General features: G+C 43.7%; 1 protein-coding gene across 1 annotated transcript in view; it reads left to right on the forward strand.

Moving 5' to 3' along the window:
* The window catches only part of Mcm2 (DNA replication licensing factor Mcm2), a 47,144-nt gene that overhangs the window by 1,367 nt on the left and 26,964 nt on the right, over positions 1-18,813 (forward strand). The window contains exons 2-13 of the mRNA XM_037415619.2: positions 376-638; positions 4,145-4,314; positions 5,692-5,780; positions 6,399-6,573; positions 7,229-7,448; positions 8,409-8,616; positions 11,339-11,473; positions 12,262-12,453; positions 12,871-12,964; positions 15,014-15,264; positions 15,678-15,842; positions 17,669-17,743. Coding sequence (XP_037271516.2) covers positions 412-638; positions 4,145-4,314; positions 5,692-5,780; positions 6,399-6,573; positions 7,229-7,448; positions 8,409-8,616; positions 11,339-11,473; positions 12,262-12,453; positions 12,871-12,964; positions 15,014-15,264; positions 15,678-15,842; positions 17,669-17,743 — 2,001 coding nt within the window. The 5' untranslated portion in view covers positions 376-411. The remainder of the gene's footprint in view (positions 1-375; positions 639-4,144; positions 4,315-5,691; positions 5,781-6,398; positions 6,574-7,228; positions 7,449-8,408; positions 8,617-11,338; positions 11,474-12,261; positions 12,454-12,870; positions 12,965-15,013; positions 15,265-15,677; positions 15,843-17,668; positions 17,744-18,813) is intronic.

The following is an 18,813-nucleotide window of genomic DNA, read 5'->3' on the forward strand; positions in this document are numbered from 1 at the left end:
CAGTGTCTCTCATAATGTAGTTTGGGAAGTTAGAACCCCTAAAATTGTGATAATTAACTCTCACAGCCCGCGTCAGTTTAGGACATTAAACTCCATAGATAGCTACCGTGTAATCAGGAGTCAAGTTTGTAGACATTTATTTATTTAAAATGCCCCCAGGGCCCAAGGTGTTAGAGGGGAATGTTTGCGTAGATAGCAAAAGTCGATGTTTTAGCTGTTGTACGTCAATGGCCTTGATGAGGATCAGTTCTATTGTAGATTTGTTCATTACAGACAGAGATGTACGTGATTATCTATCTCTTTCTGATCGGATCAGTGACCGATTCTTGCCATGACTAATCAGTCCCCTTGAATGTGGGCTTTTACTTTGGTCAGATTGGAGACGAACCGTTGCACCAGTGAAGGAGCAAGATGTCTGACCGCCCCCGATCCAGAAGCAGCAATGTCGCGTCACCGCGTTCTCGAAGCAGCAATGTGGCGTCGCCACCTGCCGACCTTGGCACGTCGCCACCGGGCCGGGACCTTCCACCTTTCGAGGATGAATCGGAACTGCTTGGCGGAGTCGGCAACGAGGACGATGGCGTCCGTGACGAAGAGCAGGAGGAGGGTGAAGAGCTGTTTGGAGACAACATGGAAGAGTAAGTACTTCTTGATGTATTCCTCCATTTAGTGTAGCTAGTTTAGGTTATTGTAGCATTCTACACAGCCTGTGTTCCAATTCTAAGACAGCATCGTAGACAGTCCATACAGACAGTTCAGAAGACAGCACCGTGCCCATGCTGTCCGAAGAATGGAACACGCCTGGGACGGCTTCTACGTGATGAGGGGCCACCTCACGTCAAGAAGAGAAAGCTAAGCTAAACAAACGTAACTGTTATTTTTTTAAGCTTATTTTGTGTTATAATCTAAAAAAATTGAAATTCTCCAGTCATTCACATTGAGTGTCTGGAGAAGCGTCTGTGCACAGACGACTATTCCGGCGAGATCCATGATATCAGAGCAATTCGCTGAGCCACTATTTTGTTTCTGCTCCGTGTTTGTCTGCGATGCCGTCTTCTCGAAGCTGTCTATTCTGCTGGCTACGTAAGAATTGGAATGGGACTTAAGATGGCCACTGTCCAGTTAGCTGTATATTTAGCCATCTACGGTGAGTATTGGAACACAACCACACATATAGCAGCTGTACTCGGGTTGTATAGAACATAAGGTTTCCTAATATGAACTGGAGATGACCCTGGTGCTGCGATCAGCGACCATGCGAATGATGGGTAGTACACATATTTGCCTAGTCTTCATGCTTGCAAGCTTTCAATGCACTTGTGGATTTGTTTATAGTGTTTCGGTTTTGTTTCGAAAAAAAGAACGGACCGTTTTGAACTTCGTGATCCCATTTAAATCGAGTGAGCCTAAAAAGGTCGAGGTGGCGAAGTCCAACTGCTGAACAGTTTCCGATTGTTGCTTCGTGATAAAGCACCTTCAAGCCACGCGAAGCCAGACGGAGCCGAAATTACAAAGATTCGACAAATGTGTGCTACCCATGATTCCCATGCTCGCTGAAGCGCCGTGCGTTGCAGTTCCCATAGACACTAGTGCCAGAGTTCCTTCTTGAGTGTATATATGTTGTGGTGCAGGCAACCCCTGTAAAGTTGTTTGCGCCGTGTGGTGCACGTGTTTTGCACAGAAGCCGTATTTCGGGGGTGACAACTATTGAGCGATAGGTGGCATGTTCGCGGGCGGTGACCCCTGGCGGAAGGCAAGCCTTGGTGGCGGGCGAGAGAGTTGAGCGAGTCTCTTTTGGCGTGGGGCGGTGGCATGGACGGTTGCCTCCAGCGGTGCGTCTGCCGTGGACGGCACTGCGGGCCGTCTGCGGTGGGCCCACGGATGAGTCAGGCGTTAGCTACACCGCTTTGTTTGTCGTGTTGTTTAATAATGTGTAAGAATGTCTTAGCGTATGATCATGATTGATGTTGTAATAATTTGACTGACAATATCGCCGTTCTAAATTGGTTAAATAAATGTGTGTTGTTTGGTTTGTTCCGACCGTGTCCCACAATATATACATGCAACTGTATGATGGACATTCTTAAAAGAGTGCTGACACGAAAATTCTCATTTGTCTTTTTTTGTGAATGTGTAAAATGACGCACCAAGTCCTCAACGTTTCATTAAGTGTCGCTGCCAACTATGGTGGCTGCTTCAAACAGGAGAAAGAAGATGGAATGAACAGCCGTGTCTCCACTAATGCTGTAATAGTTATTATGCACGATATAACACTCAAGAGCCCAGAAAATGTACTGGTAAGCGTGAGCACACCTGTCAAAATTACACATGTTTTTAAAAGCTAGTTTCGTTTCCTACTGTACCCTGACATCGTCTCACAATATGACCTTCTTGTCACATAGTTGTGCAAGATAGTGTGGAATTTCCAAGGCCGCTCTGCTCTGTGGCTGTGTTGGTGATGCACGAGTGGCCGTTTTGAATGTTTTTGGGGACCGGCCATGTTTTGTGTTTTGGTACCTGACGTCATCACAACTTCTCATGCTGGTACGTGTAGTCACCACAACTCACACTCTCGTCTGATGTTGCGGTAGTATCAATGTCAGTAGGTGTGCCATGTGCGAATTGGCTTCAATGTCGAAATAAAATATTGCCACGTTCCATTTCTCAAGTTTTGTTATCGCCCCAAAACACTACACAATTCTCAGCGCAAAACGTGCGTGCAGTTTTCAAGAAGCTTCCGGACTTTAGTAGATCATTTCGATAGGATCACGCCCACTCTGCGAACTGTACAGATTATTCTGGAACCTACGCCACCGCCTGTGATAACGCTAGAACATTCGATGGCAAGAGTATAAATGCCAACGCACTTCGCCGCTTGTCAGTAGTTGATCGACGGCCGACGCTCCGTTCGCCGCTATCAGTGCAAGACTGCTACTGTAATCCGACTTTCCGTTTACCGGGCACAGGTTCGCCCAAATAAACTGTTAAATTCCAACACAAAGTCTCCTGTCTTCGGCCACGTCACGACCCCGTGACAATATCTCATCATCATATACTGAGCTCCACGTTTTTTCAGAGTAGTAGCTTTATAGAAAAGATTCGGATCGAGTAAGCTTGGCCTTAAAAATTTGTGTCTCCACCCCTTTGAAGTATTGCTGGAAAGGAAGCTCTTATAGCTTATTATCAGTGCTCTCCCATAACTTTCCTAGAGACTGTTAGGGCAATTCCAGCTCATAAATTGGGTGCGTCTTGCTCTCAATGCAAACGTTTGGCTGATTCCTATTTGCATTAAAGTCAGGAAAGGGATACCTCTAGCTTGGCCAAAAAACTGTGATCTCCATTGGTAGTTGCAAAGAGGTTAAGATTTGTTTGAAAACCAGCAGTTAGAATACAAGGATATGCATCATGAATCATCTGTACTATGACAAAATTAGCCATATAGTGTAGGAGAAAAAACTTTTTTTTTCTGTAAATGATTGTTTCAGTGCGCCCTACTTACAATAACAGAGGTCTGGCTTCACAGATCAGATATTCCCAAACCAGCAAATACCTCTTTTGTAGGATCCATCCTACTACACTCGAAAGAAAGATAGAGTAAACAGGGCATCTTCTGGTCCCGCAACGATAATCGTCATCCATTTTGCGTTCTTTTCCTTGCACTATCGCCACACGCCCGGCACTTTCAGGTCGCGAACGACATTCGCTATATCAGCGTGACACAGCTTTCTTGATAGGAAAGTGGCCAGCGCCGAGTTTTCAAGAAAGGAAGCCAAATGATGATTATTGTTGTGGGACAAAAAGACACCCATTTTACTCTTACCTCTTTTAAGAGTGTAAGGCCTCTCTCATGACTTGTACAGCAAGGTATGAAACAATAGCTTGCAGCAGTAAAACAGGGTTACTAACCGAACAGTGAACTGAGGGTACTACTGTTTGTTTAGCCAAAATTGTAACGAAAGTTAATTACAGGTAGTGGAATGCAGATAGTTAAAATAACGAACTATAACGCTGTAGTACTATAGAATTGTGGCTAGCGCGGAGTTGCAATGCCACCTCAACTTTCGCAGTGACCAGTTGCATCTGGCAGTCATCCTCTTGAACACTAATGTAATGTCAGAAGCTGAGAATTCTTTTCTTTCCGCAGTGACTACCGTGCGATTCCAGCCCTTGACGTTTACGACCCGCAAATGCTGGACGACTCGGAATACAGCGCCTTGTCAGAGTCGGATCGGAGGGCCGTCGAGGAACAGTTGCGGCAGCGAGATCGAGCGGAGGGCCGTGTGGCCGGTCGCATGCGAAAAGGCTTGCTTTATGGTTAGTCGTCACTTGCTTTGCACTGCCTGTGCTTGTTTTGCCACCCTTTCTTTAAAAGTTTAAGCCTGGTGAGTTTGTTGTTTCATCCACAGCAATTTCAATTATAAATGTCTGAACATCAAATTTTAACGCGATAGCGTTAAAGAGCTTGTTTCGCAGAAATTCTGGCGTTGGATTCGCTGGTAGTGAGCGAAAAATCATCTTGTGCGTGACTGAAAAATCAAGGAAGATGCCAATAAAATAAATAATAAAAGATTGATCTGGGGGGGGGGGGGGGATCGAACCCAGGTCATTCGCAGGGCAAGCAGCTGTTCTGCCACGCAGCCATGTCTCTGCTTGTGAATACAGTGAACAAGATTTCCTCTGCTTGGTTAAAAGGAAAATTTTAAAGTGAATTAGAATAACCAAGTGTCAATCAAATGTTTTTCAAATAGCATATTCGGATAGGAATAATACAAGTGCTGAATTCAGCGGAATTATTTTTTCACTTACTAAACGTGAGAAAGTCAGGTTGCATTGTACGAAATTAAAATGCACCGTGTTGCACTATTGCTTGAGAGTACAACAATGTTGTCTTGAAGAAAGGATATCTGCTGAAAATCGAGTACCAATCCATCCGGATAAAGTATTTGAGATGTCGAATATTTCTCAATCCTTCAATTCTGACACTTGGGTTTCTGGAGAAATCATGTCGCAAAAGTAGGAGGAATACGGTGCTTTCATAAGAGGTTGTTAGGTACTCACTTCCCTTTTTTTGTTGCAAATTTTACTCCACAAAACATTGATGCTCAGTGTATACAATGTGTAATACGTAAAGTCTACAAGCAAAAGGAAAAAAAAAAAACGTATGCTGGCAATAATTGGAATAAAAGTAATTAAAAAGCGAGAGACGTTTGCAAAATCTTGAAGCCGTTGAAGTACCTTTTTGGGGGGGGGGGGGGGGATATGCTTAATGTAGCTGGAAAATGTAGGACGCTATTTTGGAGAAATGCAGACAGAGATGATGGGGCGAGTGCTTTTATTGGGCGGCTGAGTGACTAGCAGAGCTGTAATTGCGAGAAAGAACAGGGCAAACTCATTAATATAAAGCAGTCATTTTTTGTATGGTTTATACATTTTAATGTCAGTGGTCTCCTCAATTCCTTCAAACACACATCTCTTCACTGTTTCGGATATTAGCCAATTAACTGATTTCATCGTTGTTGTCATGTAGTAAAGGATTTTGTGCCTTGAAAGGAGAAGTGCCATCACTTTGTCCACGGGCACGAATCTAGACGGGGCCTGGTGTGAGGCATTTTGCTCGCATTTGCACGCTTTCGCGCACGTCAAAGCGAGCTCCTCGTGTTTACCCACTGCTGTTTGCTTCGCCATTGACAGATGACAGCAGCAGTGAAGCCGACAGACCTGTTCGTAGGAGGCGGTTGGCCGAGCGCGCGGCGGAAGGCGCCTTCTCGGAAGATGAGGACGTGAGTGTCTCGGCCACGTTTTGGTGTTACTTATTACACGACAGCTTGTACTCCTTTCGGCTACAGTCGTTCAAATGTGAAAAAAAAAAAAAAAAAATCTCCTCGAGCATCCGCACTACGGTGCTAACCTGTTGGTGCCACAAGATTGCGCAAGGATGCGTCAACTAAAACAGTGTTCTAAAGAATGGTTTCTCACTCCAAAATTAAGATGTATGGTCCTTCTTGTGATGAACATGTTATTTTTATTTCCCATACATACACTCGAACCTCATTATAACAAACTTGTATCTTACATGAAAACCAGTTCATTATATCCAAAAATTCGTTATAAAGGTTTATTCTTAAGACTAAATCTACTGCGAGACTATTCTTCATTTACTTCGTTATAACCGATATTTTGTTATACCCGGATTCGTTATATCGAGGTTTGAGTGTGATAGTTTGCTTCCAGTAAAAGGTTAGCATGCGCTTGTCTTGCAGCTTTCGTCTCATCTCGCGTTTTTCCGCATCATTTATATTTTCATTCCTACTAACCGACGTAGCGTTGGTGTCAGACATATGCTTATGACTGAAAAGTGACCGTGTCAACACGGCTTCTCATCCACTTTATTTTTCCAGATGGTCGAGAGCATTGAAAACCTCGAAGACATGAAGGGCCACACTGTCCGGGAGTGGGTGACACAGATCGGCCCCAAAACGGAAATCTACAACCGCTTCAAGAACTTCTTGCGCACGTTTGTTGACGAACGGGGCCACAACCTTTACAAGGAGAAGATCAGGCAAATGTGCGAAGGTGGGCGCTTCTCTTTGGTACCTGTTTTATTGTTTGTAGGACTGAATTTTCTTTCGTTTCATAGCTTCGAAGTTTCGTACAGGAGTCTCGTTGTTTGATTTTATCGCATTCTTTTCGCTTATTTACATCATTGTTTACTACAGTCATGTAGAGGAGACTATTGCTTAGGAAGATGTGTCCCGCTAAATAGGAGTTTTGTTTAAAACCCACTGAGAGTGTCCATATAATTGCTATTGAGATGATCGCACATTTTTTTACCGCTAAATAAGCGTTTTGGGATAGCTCTACCTTAAGTTACCCTTTTGTTTATTTTGTGTTTATATTTAGATTTTTCGTACCAAACCTGCATGTAACGAAATTTTCTTCATAACAAAATTTTGCTGGAATTTGTCGATTTTGTCATATCCTGGTTTAACTGTACCAGTTCAAGCACTACGAGCCATTTTGCCCTGACTTCAACACATCTGTTTACTGACAGAACAGGGGTGCAGAATTTAGATACAGAGCCAATCATATCACATTAACGTGTGACATGACCAACGTGATTACCATGTTGACTGGGCCGTCATCTATATTTATATAAGAAGGCATGAAAGCATGGGTAGTTTGATTCATTCATAGGTTCGGAGTGGAATTTTTTTAATGTTGCTTTCAGAGAACAAGCTCAGCCTGGAAGTCAATTACAACACCCTGGCCCAAGCAGAGCAGGTTCTAGCTTACTTCCTGCCAGAGGCACCCGCCGAGATGCTCGTCATTTTCGACGAGGCCGCCAAGGACATCGTCCTCGGCATGTTCCCCCAGTATGAACGAATCACGCGGGAGATCCACGTCCGGATCACTGACCTGCCTCTCATCGAAGACATTCGCAGCCTGAGGTGAGGTTATCTTATCTCTTGTATTTCACTTTGTGTTACTTTGATCAAAGATTTGAGGTATGCATTTTTTCAAGTGTTATGGGTAGAAGCGTAAGAATGCCCGACAAAAGCTGTTTTCTTTGAGACTTGTACTTTCGTGTTTTTGCAGTGAGCTTAAGTTAAAAGATAGAGCTCTGTATTGGCCTATCTTGTGCCTGGTAAAAGTGACACCCGAAGCGTAATGAACAGCGTCGATGGCCACATGATCTCCTTGTCTGCAACCGTGAAGGCGAGGAGAATGTGAAGCAACCGTGAAGCAACCTTGTCTGCAACCGTGAAGGCGAGGCGAGGAGTTGTGTTCTTTTTCCCCCCTTTTGGAAAAAAAAAAAAACATTGCTGATCGAATATTCACCGGTCTTCTTTGGCAGCACTCTTTCGCACGGCTTGCAATTTGAAAAATGAGGTTGCGAAAGGTGCATGGCACTTGACTATGAGAGGCGCCAGCAGCAGTTTCAATTAATTGCCTTGTCTTTCTCCGCAGCAGCAGCCAAACTTTGTCAAGTTAAAACGACTGATAAACATTCTTATATTCAGATAACAAACACACGGGGGTGAATGCACACAATGTTATGAAAAGTGAAATACTTTGTCATATTGAAGTTTGCTAAACGTAGGTTTAGCTATGTCTTGAATCTTATCCTCTTATACCTCTAATGAAGTTACCTGTAATACTTGCTTGCGTTTGTGTGTCTTTGACTTCGATCTTGCTTTCTATCTCCCTGTTCCTCTCTGAACTTTTTAGTCTTTTGGAATGCAGGGTAGAAAACTGGATACTACTTATCTTCCAGTTAGCGTCTCCACATTTCACATCTCAATTCTGTCTTTCTGTACTGTCACTAGAGGTAAGCCCAAGCTGGCTGCCAACTCAGCGGTGACATGCCTGTGTGCTCACATTCTCCCTGTGTTTTGTGAACGTTCTAGGCAGCTACACCTGAACCAGCTGGTGCGAACCGCCGGTGTGGTGACCAGCACGACCGGCGTGCTACCGCAGCTCTCCCTGGTCAAGTACGACTGCAACAAGTGCAGCTATGTGCTCGGTCCGCTGGTGCAGTCGCAGAACCAGGAAGTCAAGCCGGGATCGTGCCCCGAGTGCCAGAGCACGGGACCCTTCACAATCAACATGGAGCAGGTGAGGTCGCGCATGGATTAAGCGAGGTGCCATTTTACAATGAAAGCTCTTATGAAATCACAGGAAGGGTCGCGTGTGCCATAGCTGTCCGCCGTTGCCACCGCTGGTGTTTGTAACTATTGTCATGCAAAATAAGAAAAAGTAAATAAAAAACGCGAAGGACACAATGTTATTCGAAAATGGGTTCCCTGCGTGCCATTCCAGCATTCTACCGCAGAGCTACGGCGATGCATGAAACTCCGCTGCATACTGGCCTTAATTAGCAGGCTTGATGTCTCAAAAAGGAATCGCGTTAATATTGGTAGCAAAGTGTTCTAGAATACCAAAGAAACAACCCATCGTCACACAATGCAAATTGCGTAACGAGTGGCTCGTCGAATGCTCCAACTCATTACAAGAGCTTCAGGCATAATTCTTCGTCGTCAACCACAGCACTGAAAAATTGCTGAAAATTTATTGCAAGTGTGTAGTGGGTACCACGCCTCCCCGAAGAATGTCGAAGGATGGCATAGTGAACACCTTCCTACTACAAAAAAATTTAATTAGGATGATTTATGGCATAATGGGTACCATGCAGGTGTGCTTGTAGCAGTTATCCAAAGAGTGTTTAAAAGGGCTCTCGCTCTTCCAACTTTCGCTATGACTGCCGCTTGTTCCGTGCATTAATTCACTCATTCACAAAACTTTATTTGTGTCCTGAAGACCGGTCTTTTCACACCGAGGCGGGTCGCGTCCACGTCGGTACCGTCAGGCCGAGCCTTGTGACGTCATCGTGAACCTTCTAGACTGCCCGTAGTTGGTCTTGATAAGACGTGCTTCGCACCATCGTCTGCCAGTAAAGCCATTGTTCTTCGGGGTCGGCGAGAGTCGCGGGACAACCTGCCAGCATCTGTGTGATCCCAATGATGCCATCGCACGCGTCACACTTGTCTTGAATTTCACTGTCAGGGAGAATTTTATGTAGAAAATACGGACTTGAGTAAGTTCCGCTTTGCAGTAAACGTAGCGTGACTGCCTGAGCCCTGTTCAATTCTGCGTGTGGCAGTGGGAATTGCCTACGCCCAAAGTAATATAATATTTTCTGATATCGTTGTAAGTGATTAAATTATCTTCATAGCCCCCGGAATGGTAGTGGGCGTCGGATCGGGTCTGACCGGCACGGCAAGTGAGTCCTCGTGCCAGGTCATTCGTCACCTCATTGAGGTTGACCCGAGTTTCGTCCACTTGTCCCATATGAGCAGGAAACCATCGAATTTCAGTATCGATAGGATTGACTTTGTTCATAAGTTGAACCACAGTCCCAGCGACATAGCCCTTGTCGAAGCTCGTAATTGCTGCTTTAGAGTCGCTATAGATGTATGACCATTTTCTGTTCCTGATAGCTAAAGCAATCGCGGCTTGTTCCGCAAACGTGGAATCCTTAGTGAGTATAGTCAGGGCGTCCCGTACCTCTCTCTGGCTGTCGACCACCACAGCAGTGTAGGCCTCTTGGCCTATCACCCAGGCTGCGTCCACGACGGCCGCCTGTTGTGCTACCTGTTCGATTTCTTTCAATAAAGCTTTTGCTCCCGCTTTTCCCCTGCTGACATTGTGTTCCAGATGCATGTTTCTCGGCAGGGGAGTGGTTCTGATCACGTCTCTAAGCTTCGCGTTCAGTTTGACCTCCTTCGGGTTCTTCGATCTATTGGGGACCTGATTGCCCTGAGTATCAGCCTGCCCGCACGTGTCCTCGTTAGTCTTTCCTGCTGCGCCGTCTGTTGCGCTTCAGCCATTTCTTGCATAGTATTGAGCACGCCTAAGCTCATGAGTTTCTCGTTCGACGTACCGTTGAGTATACCTAGGCCAGCCTTGACTGACTTTCTGATAATGGTGTTCAGCTTGTTCAGCTCGGCCTGCGGCTATTGGAGGAGACCTGCCACGAAGGTGAAGTCACAGAGAGCGAAGGCGTGCAGTAGTCTTAGAGCGCTGTCCTCACCAAGGCCCCTGTGTCGGTTGGTGATTCTCTTTAAAAGCCTGAGTACTTGGTCAGTTTTTGTAGAAATACTCTATGCTGAATGGCAGTGAGGTGCAGACCTGGCGGTATTTTCTTTAGGACGCAGGCAACCACTTGCTTTAGGGGTTTCAGCAAAAAGAAAGCTTAATGTCTCTAGAACAACACTGTGAGGGCAATCTCTTCAAAAACCCACTCAAGATGACTAGATTAATTGATAGCTCGCACCAGTACTGATTACGTTAGAGTAAAGAATATTGTGGACTAAGTGTGTGGCAAAAAGGCAAGAGTTCACAGAAATGTACTAAAAACAAAAACAATTATTTGAGTCATTGAAACAATGCTCATACCCCCTGGTGGTCTAGTGGTTGTGCTGCCGATACAAAGATCACGGGCCGCGTTATTTGGTAGTGGCTCATTTCAGTGGAACTGATATGCTGGGAGCTTGTGTACTTAGATTTAGGCTCATGTTAAAACAACCCCAGGTGGACGAAATTTCCAGGGCCTTCCACTTCGCTATCCCTCATAATCACATTGATGTTTTGAGACAAAACCCCCCAAACATGTGTCTATAACGAAACAATGTGTAACTCTAATTTGTAGCCGACTTCGCAGCTACTGCATACAACAATAAGAATAGACACTGGAAGTTGCTTTGAGCGAGTGTTCTGCTCCGCGTTCGTGGTTTACGTCGCTTCCAACACTTTGTCGCTGTGTTTGCGTGCGTTTCAGACTGTGTACCAGAACTACCAGCGCATTAGCATCCAGGAAAGTCCCGGCAAAGTGTCGGCCGGTCGTCTCCCCCGTTCCAAGGATGCCATCTTGCTGAGCGACCTCTGTGACTCCTGCAAGCCCGGTGATGAAATTGTGAGTGTGCAAACAACTGTTCAGCGGACTGTAGTTGGCGCAACTGCCCCCTTTAAAGAATGTGCAGGTCAGAGTTTTCTACAATATTAGCGGAGAAAGCATTCATTCAGGTGCCACGGGAATGATGGAATGATGGCTTTGCCTTGTCCTCATGCTTGCAGCTTGTTTGAATGCTATTGTGGTTTGTTGTATTTTGACTAAAGTAGTGGATAAAAAGAACGGCTTGTTGTGAACCTCGTAAGCCAATTTGAATTGGATCAGCCTAGAAAGGTCAAGGGGCTGAAGTGGGACTGCTGATATTTTTCCGAACTTTGTCTTGTGACTAAGTGGCTACTGGCCGCGCGGAACCAAAAGAATGAAGCTTAGACAAATTCGCCTACCACCCATCGTTCCCGTGGGAGCTGAAGCGCCATGCATTGCAGCTATTATAGAGAATACACTCAAGCCACGATAGAATGAATCGGGATATAACGAAATAATAGTGTCAGTTCGCGGGGACTGCAGCGAATCAATGCACGCAGTGCATTTATTATGCGAGAGAATAGAAGAAAATCTAAGTTTTGACGACTGACGTTTGGGTTGCGTTTATTATGCCAGTGCATTCATTCTGTGAATAAATACAGTGCTTTTGTATAATTTGAATGCACATTGGTTTGAACAGCAAGTGACTTTGTGAAGGCGCATGTTTAGAAAGAGGAGCTGTAAACAGTTCTCTTTTCGTTTCCTTCAGCTTCTGCGTTACTTCTGCAGCGCGTGTGGTTACCTAACTAAAAAAAAAATCATTGTAGGAACTTACAGGAGTGTACACAAACAACTACGACGGATCCCTGAACACTGCCAATGGCTTTCCCGTGTTTGCGACCATCATCATGGCCAACCATGTGCTCCGAAAAGACGACAAAGTTGCGGCACGCCACCTGACGGACGATGACGTGCGTCGTATTGTGGCCCTTTCCAAAGATGAGAGGCTTGCCGACCGAGTAAGTGCATACTTCTATGTGCACATATGCCCCTGCCAACTTCATATGATTCTTGCGCTGACTTTATAAAAGTCTTTATATTTTCAACTCCTAGGCACCTCCATTTCAGGATTTTACACGAATGATATCTCAGTTTTGTTTGCCATGTCATCAAATTAGGTTATGGAATGCCAAGTGCATCCATAAATCGGTCCATGTGTATATGAGCTTGCAGTATGGTTTATTTTAGTGCTAGGCGCAAAACGGGGACGGCAACAGCCCAAAATTGTGGTCTCTTAACGCGTCTGTGAAATACTCTAATCAGGCCTGCCTATTATTAAAATGTGCCTACAATACGTGTTGAAGTTGTGTTAAAGCTTCTAAGCTGACGTTTTTTTTTTTTTTCACTTTCCTTTATAATAAACCAACTGTATTTAGATTATCGCCAGCATTGGGCCTTCCATCTACGGGCATGAAGAAATCAAGAGGGCTATTGCACTTTCCTTGTTTGGTGGCGAAGCAAAGAACCCAGGTAAGTTTTCAGTCTTATCTGTGAGATGTATCATTTGCTACATGTGTTGTTTGAGGGTGTGGTGTACACGTATCCCGAAGGAGTATGGCCACCAGCGTGGGTCCGGTCTTAGCGAGCCGCAGGGCACGCGTTAACCGTCGCGGTGGCGAGAACACGATACTGCTCAAAGTCGCAACACTTTAGATGAGGTATTCTTTATTTATTTATCGTGAATGCATTGAAAGGCTGACGACAAAAGCTGCATACAAGCAGCTTGACAGGCCCGTCAGCCCAATTCAAACATCAGCAGCAGACGGCAGATATGCATGCTGTAGAAATTTACAGTAATAGACACAACACACCAAATTATCGCAATTCTATTGCGATAACAAAAATATGCAAGTAAAAAATATATGCACGCTAACAACTAAACAAAGAAACGATATTGTATTCGAAAAACATGGGAACGCTACAAACAAGAAAAAGAGAAACGACGAGGCAATACTGAAACATACAAAAGTGCAAATAGTGTCAATTTACAAAAAAAGATGCGCCAGTAAAAGAAAGACTGATAATAAAAAGTATACATATGAGCTACTGCACACAACAGAACAGGAATAAGCGCTTCAAAAAAAAAAAAAAAAATGGTTACACCAATCAGGGTATCACCCACACTGAGATGCATATGCACTAAAATGTTACACATAGGAAAACCAACGGCTAGTAATTGAAGGCCCGAAAAATTAGATGCATAATGCATTAAAACGGTACACACAGGAAAAAAAGTAATGTTTGTTATTAAAGGCGCGAAAAATTTGAGTAGCAAAGAGAAGGAGTAAAAAGAAGGTCTGTAACGAAGGTCCGCAAGGCAGAATCGATAGACACTTGGCGATAGCGACGGAAAAAAAAAAAAAAAAACCTTACCAGGATGACGCTATCAATCTACGCACTTCCTTTTTGGAAGTACGCGTCATATCTATGTTTCTTGCTTCCAGTTTGTTCAGTAAGTGCGGCAAAGTATTAGATAATGTTTGCAGACCGTATGATGTACGAAAGGTGGGCACGTGCCATCGTTCAGTGTTTCTGCAAGTGTATACAGGCGCATTCGGGCAAAGGCAGGCCAGCTCAGATAAATTTTTGCAATTTTTCGCTAGTTCTTTCTTGAAGCTAAGAGCTAATCTTACATTATAAAGATAGAAAATTTTGGTAATGCAGTATTTCTGAAATAAATGACCAGTGTGGGCCGAGAAGCTCAAATTCCAAATGGAACGCAAGGATTTTTTTTGCAGTAAATTGAGTCTATTTTTATTAGCAAGCGTAGTAGTTCCCCAAACTAGGTGAGCGTAATTTAGATAAGATTCAAACAAAGATTTATAAAGCAGTAACTTAACTTTAAGTGGAATTAAGTGGCGGTGTTTGCTAAGAATTCCTGCAATGCGAGACAATTTTATCATTACAGAATTAACGTGGTCATCCCAAGTAAGGTGACTACTGAAGTGCACTCCTAATACCTTCAGGCATTCCACGATTTCTATTGAGTCAGAACCAAATTTAACATACTGCGGAACAATGATTTGTTTATTTCGGGGTCGAAACAGTATAGCTTTAGACTTGTTTGCGTTTATTTTTAATCGATTAGTAATTGACCAGCATTGAATAGACTGCAAGACAGCGTTAGTTTCCCTTCCGATCTAGTCAGACGAGTCCAACGAAAAAAGTATGGTCATATCATACTTGTGGCAACACCGAACGCAGTACAGCCCGTCGCAAAGGTGCGGCGGGAAAGCAAATAGGCTTATCCACGCCACTCATTATAAATTTTCTGTTCCATGCCACATATACTTTGATTAGCTCAAGAGTGCTCAGCTGGTCTGTTTAATAGGTCAAGTTAGTTCCAACGACAACATACACAACTGTCAGACACAATGAGCAGTAAAATGTACATCATTTTCTCCGTTTCACTCACCCCGTCACCTGTGCCATTTTTGTCATTATCTACTTTTGACTTTCAAAAGCCATAGATGTCCAGAGCACGAGCGAAAATTTCCCACTTCTGGCTTTCTTTCGTAGGTCAGAAGCACAGAGTTCGTGGTGACATCAACCTCCTCATCTGCGGTGACCCCGGCACGGCCAAATCCCAGTTCCTGAAGTACGTCCAGCAGATAGCACCGCGAGCCGTCTTTGCCACGGGACAGGGCGCTTCGGCCGTCGGTCTGACAGCGTACGTCCAGCGCAGTCCGGTCACTCGTGAGTGGACGCTGGAGGCCGGCGCACTCGTCCTCGCCGACAAGGGCGTCTGCCTCATTGATGAGTTCGACAAGGTGCGTAATTGCCCACTGTTATTCTTCCTCACGTGATGAAGTGCAAACACCTATGCTCTGCGCTAATGTCAGTCTTTTTGGTTTGATTGGCACAGTTCATGACATCAAGCTACCACAAAATTATAAGCATGCACATCTACCCAAGCCCCCTTCTCTTCTTCAGGAGATTTCTAATATGCGTCCTTTGCTTCCCTCTTGCCAGTTTCACTATTTCATTCTCTGTTTGTGTTCGAGGGCAAATGGAAATAGTGAATGCATGCATTATTCATTGAAGAATTTAATTAGAAGCACAGGTGTGCATTCTTTATTCTAAGTAGCTCTTCCACTGCCATCTTGAATTTTGATACATGGCCGAGCAACAGCGGTCGGTCAGTTTATGCCTGTCAGGGTCATGTTTTAAAATATTTTCGCAGATGAACGACTCAGATCGGACAAGCATCCATGAAGCGATGGAGCAACAAAGCATTTCCATCTCAAAGGCTGGCATTGTGACCTCGCTCCAAGCACGTTGCGCAGTCATTGCCGCGGCCAACCCCATCGGCGGTCGCTATGACCCATCCTTGACCTTTGCTGAAAACGTATGTTATGGTATAAGGATATTATTTTCCTTGTTTCAGTCGAGGCAGTCACTGGCACAGACATTCGCTAAGACTGTAAGTCGGGTACGAATTAGGCTTGTGCGAATAGTGAAATTTAGGTTTGAAGCGAATAGTGATCTTGGTCGAATAATTTCAAATCGAATTTCAATACTATGTATAACATATAAAGAAAAATGGGCATATTTTTAATGACCTAACCTGCACAATATTTCGTAAAAATTTAAATAAGGTGTCTATGGATATGCCTTTTTTTTTTTTCATTCAAAGAGACTCGTAACGTAGTAGGAGGATTTGACTTTCAATTGAATGCAAGTTATAACCTGTAAAATGCGTAACATTTTAAAATTTATTATACTTAGAATAAAGCCGGCATAACAAGCTTTCAGACCTTAAAAAATTATAAATCAATTTGAGGGTTATATGTTAATTTACCGGGGCCCTGCAACACATTTCTAAGTAGCCACGGAATCAATTCACCAAAAAAGCTTATTGCCTCATGAATCCATCGCCGCAAATTTTTTTAGAATACGTCCAGTACGAGCAGAGTTGCAAAGATCTGTCACACGCTTCAATTGCATTTTCTCATGTCTTGTCCCCACTGGAGGCTAAGCAGGGAGGAATGGCATGGCGAAAGAAAATAGTCACGCGCGCCTCGGGACCTTGAGCACTTTTTTTTTTCTCTCATATTTTTTTTCTTCGAATCCGCGGTTATTTAGTGCGATCGCGCACATACGTGTGGACAAGTCAGGGCCACCCGCGGCGGCCCCAGTTACAACCGAGCGTGCTATGCTCAAGTCAGCCAATGGCTGATACAGTGGCTGGGACGAGTAATTTTTTAGCTTCATCCGTCATTTGTGGAGAGAAAAGAAAGCAATTTTTAGCTGACTGAGAATTCACTGTCGATTCCAGGCCGTGTGCTGCGCTATAATATTTGGCTCAAGTGTTCTCGGTAGCCTTGACTACTGATTGGCAGCGTTTTCTGACCAGGCTCAAGAAGTGTTGCAAGGCCCCTTTAGATTAATAGCGGGGCTTTAAGGCAAAGCGAATTTCCCCTGGGTTAGTGCTTTCACTGCTTAGCATCTCTGCATTGCAGTGAACTCACCGTAACAGGCAGTTGCATGCGAACTAACTCACATCTATTTGTTCATTGCGAATACTTCAAAATTTTCGATATTATAATTCAAAGTGAATTCGAGTATTCGCACAAGCCTAGTACGAATGCATCTGTATCCAAATGAAAAAAACACCACAGGGGTGGATGGTCAAGTGGGTTTGGAACATCAATTTTTGTTTTACTGCATACAGTTCTCATTGCCAATTATTTGCATATTCTGATTTACTTTGCAAATCTCTCAGTTGAGAAAAAAAATTCTTGCTCTCACAGAAGTACATGGAATGTTTTATATGTTGATAACTACATATAGTACTACAGTAGGTTCTCAGTAAACAGAAATCTGTTAAACGGAACTGCTGCGTAATTGGAACAACTTCTTCTGATATGATTGATATGATTGGTTTCATACCTGAATAATGCAACCCAGTTGACCTCTCAGTAAACGGAACTCCTGTTACATGAAACATATTTTCCCAGTTCCTTCAGGTTTCGTTTATTGAGAGTCTACTGTACAAGAAAAGGAAGTACGTGTTTGACATCAGTGTACAAATATACATGTATTCAGGAAGTTTCATAATAAATCAACCAAGAGTTTTAAAAATATCTTAAGATGCAGGCTCTCCCCATAATGGTATCTGCAACAAAAGCACTTTGCAATGTGACTTTTGGTTTGTCTCTCTCTTCTCTCAAGGTGGACCTGACAGAACCCATCCTGTCTAGGTTTGATGTGCTTTGCGTGGTGAGGGATCAGGTGGACCCTATTCAGGTGAGTAGACAAAAAGTCCTCACTAGCTGATAGCTCCCTTTCCTTATGCCATCTATAAAAGCATTTCATATGACTAATGTGAAAAGTGTTAGGCATAAATTATCCGACAGGTACACACAGACCGAGAACAAATGGGTGAAGCCGACATTCCGGTGAAACTAAGAACGGAAAAAAATTGACGCATCTTCACGCGGTGAATTATGACGAGCGAGTGAAGGACTGAGGATAGTTTTTACTGTAAATCGCCCGTGATATTTAACAGGAATCATGCGGGTTCTTGAAATCCCTGAAAAATCTTGTATTTGAGGAGTACGTTTGCAAGACCTTGAAAGTGCTGGAATTTCAGCAAATCCTTGAATTTACCTTTTTAATCTTTTGATACATGGTCACATATTTCACAACACATTGTTTGTGATGCTGTACATGTAGCAGGCGGCATATGTAATGTGCCTATTGCAAAATAATTGGGAATATCAGCAACTTGTGCATTGAATTAGCACTGTTCATTTCTGAAATTGAAAAAGGTAAGAGCAGGAGAATACGAAGTGGCAGAAATTTTGCATTGAGGAGGAGGTCGAAATGTTTACACAAAGGGAAAACAAACTGGAAGCCGCTGTTGAAGAATTAACAGCTATAGCAGACTCATATAAACAAAAGGCAGAGACAGCGACCTGACGTGCGTCATCAAATCAAACAGCCTTAGGAAGGCTGCCAAGACTAAGCAGCAGGAGATAGTAGATATTGATATGAAAATTCAGAAAAAGCAACAAGGCGTTGTGTAATAATTTTCTTTAGTTTTTCTATCTGAATAAAAGCTTGCACCCTGTGGCATACTGAATAAAAGTGATTAGCTATGCAACATTAAGAAACTACGATTGAAAGTCATCTAAAAAAAAAATGTCGTTGGAGCCATGTTTTTCACGTCTGCTCCAGTGATGTTACCCTTTTTCGATAACTTCTAATTATTTCAAGCCTTTATCCTCCCCTAAACATGTGCTAATTGGGTTTCTAACATACAGTGAATTCCTGGAAAATTTGCACACATAGCCTCGAAAGTCCTTGAAAACCCT

The sequence above is a fragment of the Rhipicephalus microplus genome, chromosome 9, assembly GCF_043290135.1.
Source record: "Rhipicephalus microplus isolate Deutch F79 chromosome 9, USDA_Rmic, whole genome shotgun sequence".
NCBI lineage: Eukaryota > Metazoa > Arthropoda > Arachnida > Ixodida > Ixodidae > Rhipicephalus > Rhipicephalus microplus.